Source organism: Calypte anna, chromosome 21 (assembly GCF_003957555.1).
Source record: "Calypte anna isolate BGI_N300 chromosome 21, bCalAnn1_v1.p, whole genome shotgun sequence".
NCBI classification, from domain to species: Eukaryota; Metazoa; Chordata; class Aves; order Apodiformes; family Trochilidae; genus Calypte; species Calypte anna.
In genome coordinates, this window is record NC_044266.1 from 1,650,604 (window position 1) to 1,671,843 (window position 21,240).

At 47.1% G+C, this 21,240-nt stretch overlaps 2 protein-coding genes across 2 annotated transcripts; one reads left to right on the forward strand and one right to left on the reverse strand.

Moving 5' to 3' along the window:
* The first annotated feature begins 1,996 nt into the window (after positions 1-1,996).
* TPRG1L (tumor protein p63 regulated 1 like) lies at positions 1,997-5,864 on the forward strand. The gene is made up of 5 exons (XM_030463619.1): positions 1,997-2,200; positions 2,294-2,385; positions 3,293-3,469; positions 4,065-4,218; positions 4,989-5,864. The coding sequence occupies exons 1-5, from the start codon at positions 1,997-1,999 to the stop codon at positions 5,181-5,183; spliced, it is 822 nt and encodes a 273-aa protein (XP_030319479.1). The 3' UTR covers positions 5,184-5,864.
* A 1,201-nt stretch (positions 5,865-7,065) lies between these two features.
* Positions 7,066-19,790, reverse strand: WRAP73 (WD repeat containing, antisense to TP73). Its single transcript, XM_030463547.1, has 12 exons — positions 19,719-19,790; positions 19,034-19,186; positions 17,650-17,766; positions 12,076-12,148; positions 11,025-11,128; positions 10,488-10,574; positions 9,932-10,066; positions 9,766-9,843; positions 8,805-8,910; positions 7,888-8,013; positions 7,515-7,706; positions 7,066-7,432 (listed from the first exon to the last, which is right to left on the reverse strand). Exons 1-12 carry the CDS (start codon positions 19,785-19,787, stop codon positions 7,323-7,325), a joined length of 1,350 nt encoding a protein of 449 aa, XP_030319407.1. The 5' UTR covers positions 19,788-19,790; the 3' UTR covers positions 7,066-7,322.
* Positions 19,791-21,240: the final 1,450 nt, after the last annotated feature.

Here is a 21,240-nt window from a genome sequence, read left to right on the forward strand (position 1 = left end):
AGGGATGGGCACAGGGTGGCTGAAAGGGTGGGATGGGGAATAAGGGAGAAGAGCAAGGATGCTGCACTGAAACTCTCTGGCCTGAAAAGGTGCTTCCAAAGCCCTTCACCAAGAGTGAGGAGGAATCAAAGCAGCAGCTGGGCTGGATAGAAAGGTTTGGGCAGCTTCAGTGCCCACATCACTTACAGATTTTGCCCTTGAAAGACAACCATTACATCAGGACTGAAGTCAGTAATGAGCCTTCTTACACCTTAACCCCTCCACAGTCACAGCAGCTGCATAAATCATTTAGGTCAGAGAAAAGAAGGGTAAGAGGGAATAATGTTTTCCTTTAGAAGGCTCTGCCAAGCCTAACAGTTGGGAAGACAAAATCTTTCATTGTTCCTGGAACAGAAAGTCAACTACATAAAGATATTTTAGAATGATGGAGAGAGTGCCAGGATCCAATAAATTCAGGGCTCCATTTTCCTGTCAGGACATTAAAAGTTGGGGCTTTTCTTCCAGTAGGAAACCATAAGGCTGCTCTCAACCTTACTTCTGCTACCCAAAGGTGTTTTCACACTCAGCTGATCCTCTGCTTGGGTCCAGCTTTGGCAAACAGTGCCGGGTACATGGTATGGGGGCTTAGACATCCAGGGAAAACCTGGCCAAGGGCGAAGGGGAGCAGAACCTCCAGGCAGGGAGCAGGCAGAGCCTGGAGTGTGGCTCCCTCTCCAGGTCACGGCTCGACTCATCCCGGTCCAGCCACAGCTACCAAAACTTTTCCAGGTGACAATCCTGGGTCCCACACGGGCAGGAGACAACTTACTAAGGGGATTCAGGGAGGTCGGGAAGCAGGAGGCAGGGACAGAGACGGGGTCACCCCTTGGGATGTGGCCACCCCCATCTTAATGCCTGCAGAGAGGGGAGGGGGCTCTGTGGGCAACTCTTGGGGCACAGGGGGACACAGAACCAGCCAGGCCACACTGCCCTAAGTCACCCTAAAGCAAGCACAGTCTGCAGAGAGGATGGTAGAGAACTGGTGGAACATATGTGAAAGATGGGTATCTGAAATCCAATCCTGCCTGTGAAGTCAATTTCATGTGTTTTCAATTTTGTACCATTTCCCAGCACAATTGCCTGGTGAAGATGTCATCCTCTGGCTCAGGGTAAAACAGCCCTGGAAAGTGGTCAAAGATACAGTACAGTTCCATAAATAGTGATGATAATATCTGCAATAATGCCAGGGACCACAAAAACATGAATGTTAACCTGCCTGCTCATTCCTTGGGATTAATTTCACCTCTGCTGTGAAGTATGCTGAATGGGGCATGGGCTTTAGGGCTCTAAACTTGCTGTCCTGCATTGCTCCATCACCTTCCTGTGCTTCATCTGCCACATCACAACTGGAAATTTTGACCAGGTAGGATTTAAGGGTTTTGTACATTCGACTGAGGTCAGGGGCACTGTAACTCGGATCAGCCCCTGTAGATCCAAAAATCCCAGACTGGCTTGGAAGGGACCTTAAAGATCATCCAATTCCACCTCCCACAGCCCAGGTTGCTCCAAGCCCCATCCAACCTGGGCTGAGACACTGCCAGGGATGGGGCAGCCACAGCTTCTCTGGGACACCTGGGACAGGGGCTCAGCACCCTCACACCAAAGAATTTCATCTAAACCTGCGCTCTTCCAGCTTAAACCCGTTCCTCGTTTTCCCATCCCTGTAAAACCCCATTCCCAGCTTTCCTGCAGCCCCTTTATGCACTGGAAGGTTCTCTAAGGTCTCCGGGAGCCTTTTCTTCTCCAGGCTGCACAACCTCCGTCTGCCTGCACAGCTGCTCCAGCCCTCCCATCAGCTCCGTGGCCTCGGGGTTGGCACCGTCTCCGTCCCCGCGATGCCCGGGTGAGGACCACCCCACCTCCCCCGAAGCCCCGGAGCCGACTCAGCCGGGCCCACCCCCCGGTACCGGCGCCACGTCCCGCCCCGCCCCGGAAGGCGGCCCAGGGCCCGGTCGCGATGCTGCAGCTGCGGGATGCGGAGGAGGGGGGCCCGGCCGACAGCCCCGGCAGCCCCGGGGGGGCGGCGATGCTGGTACCGGGGGAGGCCGGGGGGGTCGGGCCGCTCTCCCCCGCCTCCGGTCCGGCCCGGCGGACGCTGCGGCCCCTCCGGGTTCGCACGGCCACCCGCGCCGGCCGCCTGCGGGAGTTCTTCGTGTTCCGGGTACGGAGCCACCGCCACCGCTGCGGGAGGGGCGGCCTCCCCTACCCCCCGTAACCTCTGCCTTTTCCCCCCTCCTTCCTCCCCCGTTTTTAGCCTGGCACGATCGAGCAAGCGGTGAGCGAGATCCGCGTGGTCGTGACGCCCACGGAGGACGGGGAGGTGCAGAGCGTTTGGCTGCTGACCGAGTGAGTAACGGGGGGGAAACGGGAACCGGGGCCGTGCAGAGGCCACCGGGCGAGGTTCGGGCCCGCATCTGCCATCCTCCTGCTCCAAACCCCTCTGTCCCACCTTGTGACCGGGGACACAGCGGTCACGTCCCGGCGCTTTCCTTCTGTCTGTCCTGCGGGAGCCAGACCAAAGCTCCCAAGGTCCCGGGAGCCGCACACCGGGGCAGTGCGGAGGCTGCAAAGCCACCGCGTGGCGTTAATGAGGGGCAGGAGCTGCAGCTGGGTCTCTGCAGCCCGGGACAGACCCTGGGGTTCATCAGCAACAAAATGGAAGCTGAGGATTTGCAGGGGGAGCTGGAGGGGAGCCGGAGGGGAGCAGGATGAGCTGCTGAGAACAAGGGGTTCTTGGGCCGGGGTTGCCACCCCCTATCACTCCTCAGGGTGGGCAGAAGGCAGGGGTGGTCTCAGTCCTCTGGCACAGGGCAAACCTGCAAGGAAAGAACCCCCAGAGGGAGGTCCATGGCAGGTGGAAATGCTGTGGTCCAGTGGCTGTTCCCATTGCTTGCACTCACCTATACACAACAAAGCTTTGGTCTTGTCAAGCTTTACCTCGGTGTTCCTGTCACAACAATTTTTAATTTTTGCAAGGAAAGAATTAAATTGGTAACAGTAAAATAAGGTGGATCAGATTTCAAAGGTGTTGGTTTAAAAGCTGATTTTCTTCATATATTCCTATGCTCTAGCACGACTGTGTTGTGGCATTCAACCCCATATCAGGTTTGCTGACTCAAAGCAAAGGCCATAATGGAAAATACAGCATAGCTGAGACTTCAGATTTGTTCTCCTCAGTGACTCTTCTCTCTCTTAAATTATAAAGTGCTTCCAGCCAGTGATCCAACCTGCTAAAGTGGTGTTTTCTTACCAGAATCGATCACTGGAACAACGAGAAGGAGCGTCTTGTTCTTATCACAGATTGGTCTCTCTTGGTCTGCAAATACAACTTCATCAGCCTGCAGTGCCAGCATGTGACGAGGATTTCCCTCAGTGCAGTTGATACCATCTCTGTAGGAGAGTTTGAGTTCCCACCTAAATCTCTGAACAAGTAAGCTGACACAGTGATACTGTAAAGCTATTACAGTTCTTTTATTGGCATTGTAAATAGTGTGAGCTGGCAACCTTTGCCACGGAGCCTTGGACAAGCTTGAGAATTCTTCCTTTTGCTTAGCTGACTTTGTAAACAATTCCTGAAGTTCCATCAGGCCACACCAGAGTAGCTGCTGTTTTGCTGGGACAGTGGTCGTGTTAGAAGAGAGTTGCCCAATGACTTCTAAGTTAAGATGAGTAGATCTGGGAACAGAGGTTGATCACCATTATATGAGTAGATCTGAGAGCAGATGTTGTTCACCATTATATAATCAACCTTAGCATTACTGGAAAGCCCTGTGTAAATGTCAGGTCATGTGTAAACACAGGAAACTGAGTGTTTCATGGTTTTCCACTCAGTATCAGAATGCACCTCTGCGTATTTCAGAGGCTGAATTCTTTTATTCCTGTTCTGGAGGAAAAACTTCCTGTCAGCCTTCTCTTTCAGCTTCCAGTTTCAAGCAGGTCTTTTTCAGATAGTGCATTTCTCATTAAACTTGTCTCAAAGAATAAAAAAACCCTTACCCTGTGCCTTCTGCTGTCTTCCACCCCAGGCGGGAAGGTTCTGGAATTCGCATCCAGTGGGACAAGCAGAGCAGAGCCTCCTTCATCAACAGGTGGAACCCCTGGTCCACAAACATCCCCTATGTCACCTTCACTGAGCACCCCATGGCAGATGCTGATGAGAAGATTGCCTCCCTTTGCCTGGTAAGGATGCCACATCTGTTCCATTATCTCACAAGCTGGCTGGGACTTAGGTTCTCTTGAAAAGGCAGAGCAGCTAAATCAGAAATTTAAATCAGCTCGAAGCAGATAAATTAGAGACAGAAGTTGGAGCTCTCAGATACATTTCCCCATTCTCCAGATTTTAACTTGCAGGGCATCACAACAGTCAGGTTTTGCCAGTGACCCATTAAAGGGTTTATACAAGATGAGGATGAAACTTCCAGAAGTGCAGAGTCCTGTAGCACCCAAAAGAAAATGGATCTTGGTGCTATTCCTGCTCTTGCTCACCTGACAGGCTGACACCTGACTTCTCATCTAGGACTGCCAGCTCATTAAGCAAATAGCTTAATTGCCAGCCATAAAACTTCACTTAATTGGTTATCAGGGTTTCTTGCAGTAAGTGTTTTCCTCTGAAGATTTCCTTAAAAATAGAACACTATGGTCATTTAAGTTCAGCAGTGATCCAGGCAGGAGAACTAGTCAGAAATAAACAAGATCAGTCACTGATAAATCTTCAGGCATCCAGCCCCTGAGTTTAAGTTACATGTAAACAGTGTCCTGGTATGAAGTTAAGTGTGCAGTTAAGGTTAAATGTCAGAATGTAAAGCTGATCATGGCACGCCAGATCCATGACAACTCCAGCTTTAGCTTTAATCCCTGACAATTCAAAACCAGCAGCTGTTTGCCTGACAATTTTTAAAACAATGGAAAACATTGTGGTGATTTTTTTTTTTTTTTTTTTTTGCTTTCAGTTGGAAAACTTTAAAACACACTTAATTCAAGCTGTGAAGAAAGCCCACAAGGAGTGTCCATTGCCAGGAAGGGCTAATGGGGTCCTGGTGCTGGAACGTCCCCTTCTGATTGAGACCTACCTGGGCTTGATGTCCTTCATCAACAATGAGGCCAAGCTTGGCTACTCCATGACTAGAGGCAAAATTGGATTTTAAGATGCATTGCATTTAATCTTCTCAAGGGAAAGTGATTTGCTAGTGGTCTCCTGGGGAGATACTGGATAATCAAAGTGAAGTTTAGGGGACAGGAGGGGCAGCTTCCAGATCTAAGGGGTCAGAGGAGGCCCTGGTTGGTATGGTCAGGTCAGGTTAATCTGGAGAAGTGTCATTCTTGTATCATTTACAGCCCTTACTGCTTCTTCTGCAGGGCTAGTGAGCAGTGCTGTTTTCCATTCCTAATAACATTTTCTTCTCTGTTAATGAAGTGCAATTGGCATCTGCTACAAACACTCCACACAAATATGCAAGATCCAGTGGGAGGTTTGTGCTCTATTCCAGCTGTGTCCCTGTATGTGGTGTCATGCAGTGTGCTCAGGACTGATTGCTCTTATCTGAAGAGGTGTTTGTGTTCACACTTACTGTAATCCTTGCATTGTGATTAATGCCTGTTAAGAATTTTGAAAGCTCAGTTATTCTTTAGCAAAAACCAGCCAGCAAAGTGTTGAAGCTGTGCTGTCAGATGCAGAGGAGCTGAACTGGTACCTTGCAAGCTGAAGGATAGGGCTGAGTTTGTGTTTATTAGCTTTTTGTAAAAATATTTCCCTCTAAAACCAGTGTCTAACTTCCCAGTTTCTTATGTATGTCTTCTTGCTGCAGTCACAGAATAAAGACTCTTTTGAGTAAATATTGCCAAAAGCTTCAAACACACACTTGCCTTCAAAGCTATTATTTATAAAACTGAGAAGGAATCCTATTTTGGTTAGATTTATATCCTTAGCAGTTCTTCACTTTGGGACAGCAGCAGTGCAGGACTTTTTAGTGGAGACAGACAAAACTTTAAGCACCATATGTCAATCTTGATTTATAATTTCATGCTCTTAACCTCATGCAGATGTCCAGTAATGAAATTCAGAAGCAGCATAAGACACTTCAACTAGAATTGCTCATGAGGTTACTCTAACAAGCTTTTCCATTGTGTGTGACCTTCTCTACTTGTCATTTTATCAGAGCATTTATCTGTGCAATCTTAGTGCTGAATAAATGCCATGCTGCAGTGGTGTCTTTTTGAACTTCAAGTGGTTGTGTGCTTAGGAAACTTCTGTACAGCTGAAATCATGAAAGAATGCAACAAGTTGCATGCCCCCCTCACTGCATTTTCTAAGATATCTATTTAATTTTCATTAATCTTGCAGTGCAGTTAAACTTCAACTCAATTTGGTCTTTGCTCTTCACTATGTGGAGAGTGAGGCTGTGAAATTAAGTAGCAAAAGAAAAAATATGTAATAAATTCCTAAACAATGGGCTCTGTCCCTTTATAAAGAATCCAGTGGCTGGGTCCTAGAGTTAGAGATAAGGGGTGGCCCAGCTGCTGCTTCCCTGCTGAACCACCTGCTCCAGTTCAGCACGAGAGAACTGGGTCAAAAGCTCCCATTTCAGTTGTCTGCAATAGGTCATTCAAAAGCATCACTTATAATCCTTCTTCTACCACCTGTTAACACCTTAGTCTGGAAAAGCAAAATTATTACAGTGAATTATGATTCACTTGCTCTCTGAACAAAGGACTTTTTTTGTGCTATCAGTGACTGATTTGCTAGCAAGTGTCTTACTGATGGATCTGCTTCTCCTACAAGATTTAATTCTAAAGCACCAGAAAAAATCCTGTCTTACAAGACTAGCTATAAACTGTACCCTGGTGTGTGCTGGGATAAACAGCTGCTTAATCACAGCCCTCATAACACAGAAATGGGCTTTAGAATGCAGAGGTGCAGGTTTGTAGTTAGAGTCACACCAAGTTTGTAACTATCAAAATATTTATTGGAAATTATAAAAATGTAAATAATAGCTATACATTATATACACACAGCTACAGCTTTAGAAAATAAGGTTTCATAGCTGACAAAGTTCAACTAGATCAGTCCTAAAGGTTTTTGAAATCCAGACTTCATTCTCTACACTTCAGTTGCTACATCACTTCCTTCAGAGGCAATCACAGAACTTTACACATTGGGGTTTGGTTATGCTCCTTCAAATAAATAATTTATAAATACAAACACTTCAGATTGGGCAACAGGGTTTGACCCCTTTCCTCACTCTTGCTCACAAGCCTGTCAGCATTTCAAACAACAACAACTATTGTTATTTTACCTCTTCTCTTTCCAAGTAACACACACAGAAGTTGTCCTTACTCAGGAGCACCATGGAGTCTCCACTGGAATGCCAGGAGAGGGAGACAATCTGGAAGTCACCTGCAAAAGCAGATCAGAGGTGATGGTTTTTGCAAATCAGCAGCTGGTGAAGGCTTGGGGGAGTCCTTGCAGGAATCCCTACCTTCCATTGGCACCTGCACTGCCACACAGCCAGCTGGGGACCACAAGAAGACTTTGCTGGTTCCTGTACACACAGCCAGCCGGGGCTGTCGTGGATCCCACTGGAAAGATTGGATGGGACAGAGCTGCTCCAAGACTACAAACAGCTTCAGCTTCTGAATGTCCCAGATCCAGACACTGTTAGGAATGTTATCTGGCAGGAAAGAGGGAAAGTAAGGCAAGAAGTAAAGGACCTGAAAGATAAAAGGATCATCCTTTTTTTTTTTCCCTTTTTTTCCCCCCCCTTTTTTTTTTGTTTCAAAGGAAGATCCTTGTTGTATACACCAGATACAATGAGTAGGTTTCCCCCTTAATACAGAGCAGCAGAAACTTACCATTTTTGGATGCCAGGAAACAGTTATCTGGACTGAACGCCAACATCCCAACTCCCATTTTGGGATTTGCCCTGTCAGCAACTGGTTTGACATACTGTAAAGAAACTGGCACCTGGGCAATGTCATCTGGAATTTGAAATAAAGATACTTCACTAAGCAAGTCCAAATGGACAAAATCTCAGCTATTAAACCCCCATCATCTCTGAAGTGACAGAACTGGGTTTTGCCCTTCTCCAAGATCTTCCAATAAAAAAATTTCCATTGTTTGAAGATGTTGCATCTTCCTATAAGCAGCTTACTATTCTTGCCCTTCTCTAAAAAGGGAAGGCTGGAAATTCAGGTAAGTCTGAGATAAAAAGTGAAAGTTCAAATTTTCCACTACCTTTTCATGAGTATTTCAAAGAGACACCAAGACAAGGGTGATTTACAGTGCTACAAACAATCAGACAGTACAAGAAAAACAGAAAAATTCCAAATCAATTTGCCACACCCTGTAAGATTATTAATTGCTAGAAGCAATTGAACTACTGCAACTATTTACAGCAGTTAAAACTAAGCCATGATTTAACATGACATAATACTGAAAAAATCAGAAAAAATCCACACAATGTTAAGACAATTTTTAACAAGCAACCCCAAACCTGAGCCCTGGCTGCCCCTTCTACACCTGAGCTATTCCAGTTATTTTCTACAATATCTCAGTAGCCTCCAGCCTGCTTTCAAGCCACCATGCAGGCAGCACCTCTCTCCCTGGGTGCTCCCTGTCCTTGGAGCTCTGCAGTTATCCTGGGAGCCTTCAGCAGAGCACCCAGAGGAGCCATTCCCATACCACAGGCAGAGTTTGCCTAAATTGGGTATTTCTAGAAAGACTTCACATGGCAAACTCAAGTGTCTCATTTTAGTAAACTTTAGCTTACATTTACTTTGTGTGCTGAAGAGAGAACTAGCCAATGCTCTTGTTGGAGGGAAAGAAAGTCTCTCTGTTTCAACAGATGAGGATTTCTCCACTTCTTTATACACAATCTACAAAGAAACAAGTGAGAGTTCTACAGAAGGGCCTCAGGGAACTTGAACACTTGGCTATTTCCAGACCCCCACATCCCACTAACTCATTTCCAAGGGTCTTACAGCTCAGCCTTTCCTAGTTCATCAACAGAGGAAAGAGCTCCAGCAGGCACACACCAAATCCAGCATTCTCAGTGAATCATTTCCTACTTGGAGCCAGGTCCAGGGAAACACTCCTTACAGGATATCTGTCCCTCCCCTGCTGTGGCATGCAGCACTGCTACACTTTTCTTACCTTGACAGGTGAGAACAGTTTGTGATTTTTATTCAAAAGCTACAGCCCTCTGCCTGCTGCCAACCACCCTGAATCTGTTTGGCCTTGCACATGCAGGTATGCAAGGTTAAAAATAAATGATGACAGATGCACACAGGAAATGCTGTTCAGGTGAGCTGGATGAGCTTGTACATACAAGATATAAATCCCATCACAATCCAGTTCCAACACTGTTAAAAGTCATCAATTGTACAAAGCTGAGACAAATTCCTCCTCTTAAGTTTCCCAGTCTGTCACCAGCCAGATACCTAAATCTGCAGTGCAATCACCACATACATCAAAACAGGCTGGTATATGGCAGAAGTCATCTGGGACTCTCCTTGTGCTAAAGCCAAGGATTATTTCTATCTATTCCATCAAACTTTGAAGGGCTCCTCTCTTTTTCTTACATCCCAAATTTTTGATGCCATTTCCTAAGACTTCTTTGCACATTTGGAGGGGGACAAGCAAGGTCTCCAGGACAACAATGTACTGGCTTTCAGTTACAAGCAGCATCAAAGCACTGCTGATGATTCAGTGGGTTTGGGATCCACACTTACAGTCTTGGTATTAACAACAGTTGCTGGATGCTCAAACTCTGTGATCTTCTTCCAAGTTATGTGGTTCAAAATCCTCACCTAATTCAAGGAAGCATTGCAAAACCAAAGAGTTATGACAAAGTTCTGCAAATGCTTTATCTAAAAGAGCAAACAAACTCTTTCTTACCTTTTCATCATAGCTGCCAACTGCCAAAAATTGACTGCTGGGACTCCAGGCAATTGATTTGATGCCCAATGACCACTCATAAGCCTGATAGGTGGAGAGCAGTCTGCCATCAAGGGAGTACAGCAATACTTTATACTGCAACAGAAAGAGATCACTTCTAAAGTCCAATAATATTGTTAAAAGCCACAGACAGGCAAAACTACTCCTTCCATACTCTTCCCGTTTAAGACCCAGGAGATTAAATACAGAGTCTTACAGAATAACTCTTTCAATATTCTTTCATTATTTCAGTGGCTTCTGCAATGTTTACAATCAATTTTTTTCAAGATAAATTTAGAAGAAATCTAACAGTGTGCTGTCAATAAAGGTTTACATAACAGCCTGACATACACTTTTGAGGACATCCAATGCAAGTATAATATTTTAAATTGAGTCCTGCTTTTGTTAAGTTTAAAAGGAAAAAAAAACCCCAAACACTAGTTAGTCACTGCTTTACACATGGCATCTACATTCCAACTTTAACTCTCCAAGAAAATAATCTACTTTTTCCTCATACCTCCAGGCACGTATCCCACACTGCCAGAACACAGCCATTAGGAGCCCATTCAATCCCAAAGAGATCTTGTGTCTCAGTGTCAAAATGCTGCCACCAAAAGAGAGAAAAAACAAAAGCATTTGAAATACTATACTAACAAATACTGTTGCATTTGACCTAACAGGGTTCTCAGTTTTATCCTTCTGAGTACTGCCACAAATGCAGAAGAGCCTTTTGTATGCTAGCAAAGAAATAGTTGTGTTTGGAATAGTGTGCTGCATTGACTGGTTCTTTGGTTTTCCTTCACAGAAAAGGCAAAGTAGTTGCTATGCATTAAAATGAAGAGCTTTTCATAAGAAAATAAAAGTAGTTACATTGACTCAGCCAAGAAACCCAGCTAGTCTGATTCCTTGCCTCAGAACTGCTGGTAAGGAATCACTAAGGGCTCAGGAACATGTGCAAAGCTGAAACCAGACTAATAAAGTGACCAGGTTTAAAACAGTGAGCAAAACATCTGTAGCCAATGCAGAAGCAGTGGAAGACAAGGCCACATCTTACTCTGAGAAGCTGCCAGTCACTGCACACGAAGATGCTGACAAAGTCCTTGCAGTCTCGTCTCTCAGCCACTGCCATGTAGCGGCCGTCCCTCGTGAAAGCTATTCCTGCCAGCAAGAGAGAGATGGTTAAAAAAGAGAGAAAACAAGCCAGAAGAGCTGATGATTCTTCAGTGAGAAGCACTTACTCCTAATTCAAAGGAGAAGTTAAAAAAAAAGGAAAATAATCACAGAGGATGACATTAATCAAGGCAACACATGGTCTTTGCTTGTGTTGGCAATTTTTGTGCTTTGAATGTGCTGTTTCTAAGGATGCAGCTTCACAGCTACTGCACAACTCCAGGATGCTTCAGAAAGACACAGTGGATTACTGACAGACAGTTGTTACATTAAAAACACAGATTTTAAATGTACAGATCATTTATTCTAGCTAAACAGCTTAGTTATGCAACCGTGGGTATCAGCTTCCAGGCACTGCTCCGCAGCCCCTCACACATGGAAGACACAGTTGTCTGTGTCTTATGTGGGGTATGATTGTAAACAAGCCATGTTTGTCATCTAAAAACTGCCAACCAAAGCCACGTGGCCAGGCAATCCTGACAGGGCCTTCCCTTTTAAATTTTTTCATGTGTAAAAGCTGACAGAAGCCACTTTTGGAAGAGTGCTTTTTCTCACTGATGCACCCACCTTGATTTAAGGTCTCGAAAGACCCCACCAGTGGCAAGCTCAACAAAATGCTGCAGGTTTAAAGAGCAGGCAGGTGTATCAGCTGTAATCCTGAACAGGACAACAGGACAGGACAACAGGACAGGACAACAGGACAGGACAACAGGACAGGACAACAGGACAGGACAACAGGACAACAACAACCCTGAGCAGCCCTGGGTGCACTGCAGCAGGTGACACACATGTACCGATCCCAGGAACCCCCATTCCTCAGAACCAGCTTCCTCCTCAGCAAGGAGAGGGCCAGAGCCCCTTCTGAAACATGTGTTTTGTCATTAAACATCAATTTAATTCTTCTGCCATTCCGGTGTTAGACTTGGGACACTTACCCTGCTGGCAGGCTTTGGGATGCTTGATGTAAGACACAGATTTTGTACACAAGGACCACACAGTTATCCTCAGCTGTCAGGGAGAAGGAGACAAGCAAGTATTTGGTTATTTTTGTAGGGAAAAAAGGAAATAGAAACCCATCAGCCTAACAAAAGAACACATAGTGAGGTTCCAACCTTTGCAGCTAAAGCCCTTAGAAGTAACCTGAAGGAATTCTCTCCCCAGTGCCTCCAGGTACAAGGTTACTCAATCCAAATTCACATTACAGGCACACTGAAGGCCCTGGGGGCAGATGAGATGCACAACCCCCATATGGAGATAAGCTCTTCAGGACATCAAGGTTATTGTCACTAGCATGAATCTTGCTACACAATTACCAGTGTAATTACAATTGCCACACACAGACAGGGTTTCAGCACAGAATCTGGACTAGAGATGAGAAGTTTCTTGCACTGATGAAAGGAGAAGCTGTTAGAGCAGCTTAAGAGCACTGTAACTCTTGGGAAAAGGCACTAATGAAACTTTAGCTGTACTTTTTCAAGTTTAAGACACCCTAATTTGCATCTTGCTTTCCCTCCTCTGGCACCCCCCCTCCCCAAAGGCAACATCACATAATTACTGCAATAACTAGGAAAGAATGAAGATCCAGTATGCAAAGGAAGGCATTAAACATCTCATTTGGGGTATTTCTGGAGGCTTTTGCATCCCTAAGACAAAAATCTGTGGAGCAGGCAGCCAGCTGCAAGAGAAGCCACTCCACAGCTCCTCAAGGTCACAGCCTGCATTCTGGAAGCTCCGGGTTGCCATCTGCAGATTATTCAATTAAAAACAAATACTTCCTCTGCCTTAGCAACCACAGCCCCACCAGACATGTGTGCATTAATCAGTCTGTCATGTGAACCTTTGCATTTATAGCTGGAGAGAGGAATGTTCCTACTGGAAGGTTTGTTCTTGTGTTTTCCTACATTTTATTGCACCAAGGTGAGAAGTTCCAGGAGAGATGCAGGTACAACTGTTTTTGCATAGGTGAAGTGGTGACATCCTGCCCATCTGGTCTACACCCAGCATGGCAACTGAAACTGGAGGGTTTTGCAGTGCTGACATTACCCTTTTTGCTAAAAAGCATGACAAAAGTAATTGCCATTCAACCCAAATTACAGAATCCTAATACACGGATACTCTAATACTCCTAATACTCTGCCTCCCTCTGCAGATTCCCAAAGCAAAAGAGCAGCATTATCTGTTCTCCCTGCTGCTTTTCACACACAGAAGAAACTTAGGAGACCTGAACACACAGAACAGAAATAAACTTCCTTTTTTAGTTTATTACAGGAAAGAGCCCAACCAGCTCAGATTCCAGTCCCCTTCTATCCAAAGTTTTAAAAGTTATTGGACCCCTATTTGAGGCAGTGCTTATTATTATTATTCTCTTCCTTTAGTCTACAGGTATGCAATTACAACTAGACATCTCTAGTACAACCTTTAAGTTTAGCAGGTCCTAGAGGAATGCACTGGATGAGTAACATTAATCAAGTTTTATCACTGCAACTGCTGACTTCCTGCCATACAGAAACCCAGCACTGTTAGTCTGCTCTTCATGCAAGATTTACTTTAAAAATACCAACACAATGCCTGCTCACATTCTTCTGCTGAAGGGTGATATGCTGCTTGCAGTGTTAAATGTACTCTTGGCTGCTGCTCCTCCCTGGCCCAAACCACACAGCATCAACAACAGGCACTCTACAGCCACTTAATACAAGCTTAGCAGCTGCAAGCTTGGGATGCTGAGGTCTGGACTGTAATTTTTTCCTGACAAAGGCATCCCAGTTCACATTTGTGCTGCTCCTGGGCCTCACAAGCAACTCACCTGCTCTGTTCTGAGTCAGAAACACTTCTAACCTGGAGCAGGGCAAGGCAAACCCTGACTGCTCACACTGAGCTCAGGTACCTCAGGAAAACATCTCTAGATATTTTTTTTTTGCCTTCTTCTCCACAGAAAACAGCTTGATTTTGAAAAGTCTTTCTGCATCCATCTCTGTTATGTCCTTGGGCAGAGTTCTCTCCCATTCAGACAAAACCTTCCCCAAAAGGGTGAAGTTTGTAACTCCTCAGGAAGACACTAAAAAGGTTTCCCTGTTCATTCTTGGCACAACACACACTTGGGGGATGTTTGCACCCTGTCTGTAAAAACAAAAAACCAAACCCCACAACACAAAACCACATTTTGAAAATAAAAACCCTCTTATTATACTGGATGCCTACAACCCTTGGATAACCAAAGCCCTTCATCTTCAGACTTGATCTAAATCAGTCACAACACACTCAGAACTGACAAGATCCTCTGTTCAGCTCCAGTGTCTCTGTCCTGAGGAGGCTAAAGCTGCACAGGAGGGCAAATGCTCTGCTCTGACTTCATTGCAGCCTCTTGCCCAACTCAGAAAACACAACCTGAAGGTTTTAGCCTAGTGTTAGAAAGGTGTAAAAGCAAAATTCTGATTCCTGGAATTAGGGTTCTTTTCAGTTGTTCTGTTTGTGCACACTCAAGTGTTTTTATAAAGTGAGGAAGTTACATGATGTGTCCAACCTATGGACTTCACACCTACCTTACATGGGTTAACAAAACACATACAAGGCAGCTGTGACAAAAAAGGGAGAATCTTCATATTCCCAACTGCAACTGCACCTTCACTCCACAATCTTGCTCAAGCTGCCAACATAAACTAGTTTGTGAGAAATTATTTCACAGCTAGCAGAGATGATCATGAGAGACAAACAGAAAAGGCACAGAGGGTGAAAAGGGAAAGCCAAACATTAGGAAAAAAAAATAAAAAAAAAAATCACAGTACATCTCATTGCTCTTATTTGCTTTTCTCAGAAGCTTTGTAGAAAGGGACAGATCATGGTCAGCTCAGTGTGCAACAAGCACTTCACCAATCCCTTGGAGGGGAACTCTCTTTAGCATAGATGACTTAAGTAGAGTTGTCAAACCCAAATGCTAATGATAATGGTGTCTGAGAAGTTTTCAGCTGTTGTTTTGCAATGGAAAAACAAACCAAAAGCAGAAGCATTTTTAAAATAGCCTAAAAACAGCTGAGAAATAAAAGGTATTTAGATGGTAACAGGATAAACAGTCTCCAGTGCTATGTCCAAACGTTGACAGCTACAGGCAGGTGGAAGACTGGTGATTTTCAGCAGATAAAAACACACTTTTAAACAACCTTGCATCTCAAATGACCATCAACTTTTGTCCCAGACTTGACTGGGTCACAAGGCCTCCTTACATAGCAGTGTCTGTCAGCACTGGATTTCAGCAGATTATTCAGAGCACATTCCTTGACTGGAAGCATTTTTCAACCACTGCAGCCACTTACAGTTACTAAGGATTAGCTCCAGCACACACAGAAACCCAGAAACTTCTTCCTTTCCTGCTGGGCTTTGGAAGAAGCTCCTTGGTGCTTCAGCACCCCAGGTGCTCAGAACCAGAGGAAACCCAAGACATGGAGTTTATAAACTCTTAAATGGCTCTTAAAACACAAAGTGAACAACAAGGACAGCTGTGGGGCAGTACCCAGGTACTACACACACTTCTGTAATCCAGCATGGCAAATTCCTCTGCAGCTGCCAGGAATCCATTATTGTGAGAAGGAATCCATGCTTGAGGGAAAGCACAGAGTCTCCAGGCTTTTTGGGAAGTGTGTCTCAGGGTTCTGCTGCACGAGTTAGGGACAGCACAGCAGGCACATCAAAAACCCCACTCCATTATTCCCTGCAACACTGACCTCAAGGATGTGGCTGGAACAGGTGAATCATCTTTCTGAGGCACCAGTAAGTATGGATTACTAGAAATAAATTAGCACAACCACCTGTATCCTTCAAAAAAAAAAAAAAATACAGAAATAAGGAAGTTATTTGTGAGCTTACAGCTCCAAGTGGTGACTTGGAGATTAACAAGGAGGAATTAGTTGGTGCTGCTTGAAAATTTCAGGCTACCACAGCCAAGCTGCAGTGGGTGGCAGGGAACCCCTAAACCCTCCAAGAAAACACTGAATTTGATAACATACAGATTACACCAGCACGAAGTACCCTGAGAGTTTGTCTCCAGCACTGCTCATGTCTGTCCCCCCAGACTGTGGATTTAGCAGAGGGAGAGTAAACACAACTCAGACAAAACCATAGAGCCCAGGCAGCTGTCTGACAAAGGCTAATTTAGCAGCCTGTTTACAGCTGGAAAGAAAACTTATCCCAACACAGATGCCAACTTGGCAAAGGCTTAATGAAATCCTCTAAGGTCAAACCAAGTTCTGTTGGGAGGCAATAAATATTTGCTTGTCCACCCCCACACACACACACGTGCCATGAGATACTGACTGCAGCACCAGCCCTCAGCTTCCCCACTCCTGCCTGCCCAGCAGGAAGCTCCTTTCTGATGGCAGGCTCAAACTCTGGAGTTTTTTTTTAATTTTTATTTTAATAATCAGCAGGGTGATCCACTCTTGGGCAAACTGAGGCCTAAATTCATCACTCCTCATAACCAACTATCTAAAGGGGAAAGGGAATGGCAAGAGGCTGCTTTACAGGCTGTCTTCACCCCAGACAGCATTAAACATCCTTGTTGGAGAATTCCAGCCTGGAATTATGAGAGTTCTTCCACAGGTGCCCCTGGGAGCATCAGCATTTGCACTAACTCCAGTCCACACACACACAGTCCCCATCCATATCCCACTGACACTGGGAATTGCATCAAAAAATAAAAAAAAAATCAGTGCAACATTTAAATTGAATGCTGGAGAGGGTTATGGCAAATAACCTGTCATCTAAAATACATCTAGGTTTTTTTAAATGAGTAAATGCAAAGAGAAAAACATCCTGTATGGAGTGCTCATATCTTCTGACTGCTCATCACTGAATAACACATTATCAGCTCTAATCTAAAGGCTATAAAGGTGGAGTCAGCCCCCCCCCATGTCTTCCAACAAAACCTGTGTCCAGCAACCACAAACCAGTTTGGATTCTGTCTCAGTGTGGATTTCAGAATGCAGCTCTTAATCAACAGGGACTTACAGGTGTTTTAATTTTATTTTTGCAAACAGTTCTATCAAGAGCAATTTGACTCCTGTGTGTAAAACTAAACAATTATCAAAGCATTTCTAAGGTCTGGATCTAAATCTCAGCTCACAGCTCAATAAAAAAAAATTTTAAAAATGGTTTTAATTCCATAGCCACTCTTAAGTGTTTATGGTTTGGGATTTTTTCTGCTAGGAACACTGAGCTCCAAACAACACACAAGATGTCTAAAATTGCTTCAGGGAATGCCAGTGTTTCTCCCAAACACAATTTCATTGCCAAAGCTAAATGTCCATTTTCTATCTTATCATCAGAAGCAAGAGGGTAAAGTGTTAGCAGAACAACCAACACCACCTCCACTGGAATCAGTGGAGAACAATTCCCCAACTTCTTTACCACCCCCTTCCTTTACCACCAGGACAGCTTTAAAAGCTTTAGGTTATTTTAAGAGGCAAAAGGCAGACAGCAACATCTGATACCACCCAGAGCAATCATGACTTCACACTTACATGGAACTCTGTTGTGTTGAGGATGTGACGACCATCGGGGCTCCAGCATGAAGCCACCAATCCTGCTGAGCCCTCATCTATCTTACAGTGCCAGCCTGGCTGCTCCAAGGACCAGACCTAGAGCAGAGAGGAAACCAGACAGGCAGCACCCCAAACCAACAAACAGCTCAGCAGCACCCCAAACCAGCAGCCCAGGAGCACCTCAGCTCAGCAGAACAGGCAACGTTTGAGAAAAAGTTCCAGAGAGTTCAGAAAAGCTCTGAGAGCTGCGGCCATGAGGGACTGGCACTGGATCCCACTCCAGAAGTAAGCCCTGCACCTCTGTGTGTCCATACAAACTGTAAAGTAAGGTGGTTGCTTTCTTTTTTCTTTTTTTTTCTTTCGCTCTGACAATTATTCTGAACATCCAGAATGCTTGAGTCCATTTAACAACTTTGCATGTGTTTTTTTTAAATTAATACCTAGCTTTGTTTTGAAAAGTATTTTTATTCTAAGTTTATTAAGGCCAAGTGCCGGGTCCTGCACTTTGGCCACAACAACCCCATGGGGAGCTCCAGGCTGGGCACAGAGTGGCAGAAAGGGACCTGGGAGTCTGGATTGCCAGGAAGGTGACCATGAGCCAGCAGTGTGCCCAGGTGGCCAAGAAGGCCAATGGCATCCTGGGCTGGCTCAGGAACAGCGTGGCCAGCAGGTCCAGGGAAGGGATTCTGCCCCTGTGCTCAGCTCTGGGGAGGCCACAGCTTGAGTCCTGTGTCCAGTTCTGGACCCCTCAGCTCAGGAAGGAGCTTGAGGTGCTGGAGCAGGTCCAGAGAAGAGCAAGGAGGCTGTGAAGGGATCCAGCAGAATTCCTGTGAGGAAGGGCTGAGGGAGCTGGGGGTGTTGAGGCTGGAGAAGAGGAGGCTCAGGGGAGACCTCATCACTCTCTACAACTCCCTGAAAGGAGGTTGGAGCCAGGGGGGGTTGGGCTCTTTTCCCAGGCAACTCTCAGCAAGACAAGAGGGCAGGGTCTCAAGTTGTGCCAGGGGAGGTTTAGGTTGGAGATGAGAAAGAATTTCTTTCTGGAGAGGGTGATCAGGCATTGGAATGGGCTGCCCAGGGAAGTAGTGGATTCTCCGTGTCTGGAGAGATTTCCAAAGAGCCTGGATGTGGCACTGAGTGCCATGGGCTGGGAACCACGGGGGGAGTGGATCAAGGGTTGGGCTTGATGATCTCTGAGGTCCCTTCCAACCCAGCCCATTCTAGAATTCTATGATTCTATTTTTTTTTTAAACTAAAATCTTCCTCATGGCTTTTAAAATTCACTGCATGTTGGGTTACCCTCAGCCCACCCCCCCCACACAACCCCAGTGCCAGCAAACCTGCTGGGTGCTGCTCCCCTTCTCACCTGCACGATCCCACGCTTGTACATGGCACAGAGGATGAAGAGGGAGTCCGAGGACCATTCCATGTGCTGGATCTGATCCAGGCAGGTGTAGAGCTGGAGGATCCGCAGGGTGCTCACCTCCCGCACCACCAGGCGGTACTGCACGCACGAAGCCTGAGCACGGAGGGAAGGACACGGGGCTGGGAGCGGAATGGAGCCGGAGCTCGGACCCGCAGCCCCAAAGGAGGGAGGGAAAGGGGGATTTGGTGTCCGAAAGGCTTCGTGTGAGCTGAGCGAAACCGGGAGAGAAACGGGGCTGTGCCGGGACAAAGAGCCCTCGGTGAGGCGATGGCTGCCGGTGAAGCCATCCCGCTGTCACGGCGATGATCCTCTGCCTCGCGACTGCTTAATTACCCTTAATCAGCGTTCTATTTTTAACCCTGCCTGGCTGGAAGCCTCCCCGGGAGGCGGCTCCCGGACCAACACCGCCCCAGGCCCCGGGGTCGCCCCGTTCCCTGCAGGGTTCTCCCCCGGGAGCTGCCCGCTGGCTCTGTCTGCACCACGGGCACCGCGCTGGCTCCTGAGCGGTGAACCCGCTGCACGGACCGCTCCGAGGGGCCCCGGGAGCTCCCTCCTCAGGCCGCAGGACCGGGAGGGGCTCCGGTCAGACGCGTCAGCACTCCCGCCGGCGGCGGCCGGTACTCACCAGGCACTTCCCGTCGGGGGAGAACCGGCCGAGCTGTCCCGAGAGCCTGAACAGCTCCGAGAAGTTCATGGCGGGGCGAGGGGCGGGAGCGGCCCCGCCGCGATTCAAACCCGCCCGCTCCGCCCGCCGCCCCCGGGACACCGCCCGCGCCGGAAGCGGGAGGAAGGGGCGGGGCTAAGAAGGCTAAGCCAATCAGAGCGGGAGTGCGGCGCCCCGAGGCACGCCGGGAGATGTAGTTCTAAGGGGGGGGAGTGTCCGCCATGGCGGTCCCGGGAGCGCGGGATGCGGCGGGAGCGGGCGGGAAGCAGGCGGGGGTCAGGGAGTGTTGTGCGAATGAAGGGTTGAGTGAGAGAGGTGTCTGCCCGCCTCAGGGAGTTCCCGCTCATGTGGGGCTTTTCCGCGGGCAGCATCCCGCTTCCGCGCCCGCTTGGCTAATTAAAGCTCCCGGTTAATTATAGCAGCTGGTTAATTACTGACAGCGACGGGAGGGATGTCCCGCAAGGTTCCCCCACCTAGGACAGAGGGTCTGCGAATGGCAATAGGAATACAGGGCTAAAGTGGATGCTAATGGGAGTTTAAATAAAGTTTTTAGAGGATGAGGAGGGAAGGGGGAGAAGGCTGGAGTTACCCCTGCACTGGTAGGAGGGCAGTGAGCACAGGGACACAACCACCATTCTGTGAAAAAATAAACCTCAGGATCAGAGCAAAGGTTTGGGTCCAGTTTTCACCCTGGGTTATGGGTTTGGACCCCCCAGAATGGTTACTGAGCCTCTTTTGGGGGCTGGTAAATGTTTAATGGCTGCAACAAAGGGCCAGGAGGTGACAGCAGCTCCGCAGTCCCCATTCCACCCCGGGGAGTGGTGGGGGCAGAGCAGGGGCTCTGGGGGACTGAATAGTTTTTGGGGGGATTAAACTTCCATGAAAAGTGCTCCTATCCTCCCGGAGTGACACGGGCAGGCTGAAGTCCCCAGCACAGGGAAGTCACTGGGAAGGTACCTCCACTTGTCACTGAGCAGGTCCCTCCGTGTGTCCACACCAGACAGATAATTAGAATCCTACAGATAACGAGGTTTTTATCAGAGCTGTTGAATCCTCACCCACTGCTACTCTCCGTGCCTCTGGGGGAGCCAGTTTCCCAGTTTTCCCCCCATCAATGTCAGACCCCCCCAGGCAGACTGCTTGGGTCATTTTGACACAAACCCGTTCATTTTGACCAAACAAGCACAAAACTGACCCAGTCCCTCAATCTGGTGAAGGGAAGAGCTTCCTTCAGTGCAAACAGAGCTCTGTGTGGAGTCTCCAAGAGTCTCCATTGAAGTCAGAGCCCAGCAGGTGCTGGACCCCCAAGAGCCAGCTTGCCCCCGGGGTCCCTTTGGCACTGGTGAGCAGCTTAATTCCCCAGCACGCTTGGCTGAGCATTCCCCACCCCCTTGCAACTGCCTCCTATTCCAGGAAGGAGCTCCCAAGCCTTTGCCTCACTTTCCACAGAGCTCTCAAACAGCTCCAATGTCATTGCCTAGGC

What these genes read in the sequence shown, in the direction of transcription:
- TPRG1L (XM_030463619.1), top strand. Translation starts at nt 1,997, where the DNA reads ATGCTGCAGCTGCGGGATGCGGAGGAGGGGGGCCCGGCCGACAGCCCC. An exon ending in GGGAGTTCTTCGTGTTCCGG is followed by an intron (nt 2,201 to 2,293) that starts GTACGGAGCCAC and finishes CCCCGTTTTTAG; the next exon opens with CCTGGCACGATCGAGCAAGC. An exon ending in AGATTGCCTCCCTTTGCCTG is followed by an intron (nt 4,219 to 4,988) that starts GTAAGGATGCCA and finishes TTTTGCTTTCAG; the next exon opens with TTGGAAAACTTTAAAACACA.
- WRAP73 (XM_030463547.1), bottom strand. Translation starts at nt 19,787, where the DNA reads ATGAACTTCTCGGAGCTGTTCAGGCTCTCGGGACAGCTCGGCCGGTTC. An exon ending in ACAAGCGTGGGATCGTGCAG is followed by an intron (nt 17,767 to 19,033) that starts GTGAGAAGGGGA and finishes TCTCTGCTCTAG; the next exon opens with GTCTGGTCCTTGGAGCAGCC. An exon ending in CTGTTGTTAATACCAAGACT is followed by an intron (nt 8,911 to 9,765) that starts GTAAGTGTGGAT and finishes GTTTCTTTGTAG; the next exon opens with ATTGTGTATAAAGAAGTGGA.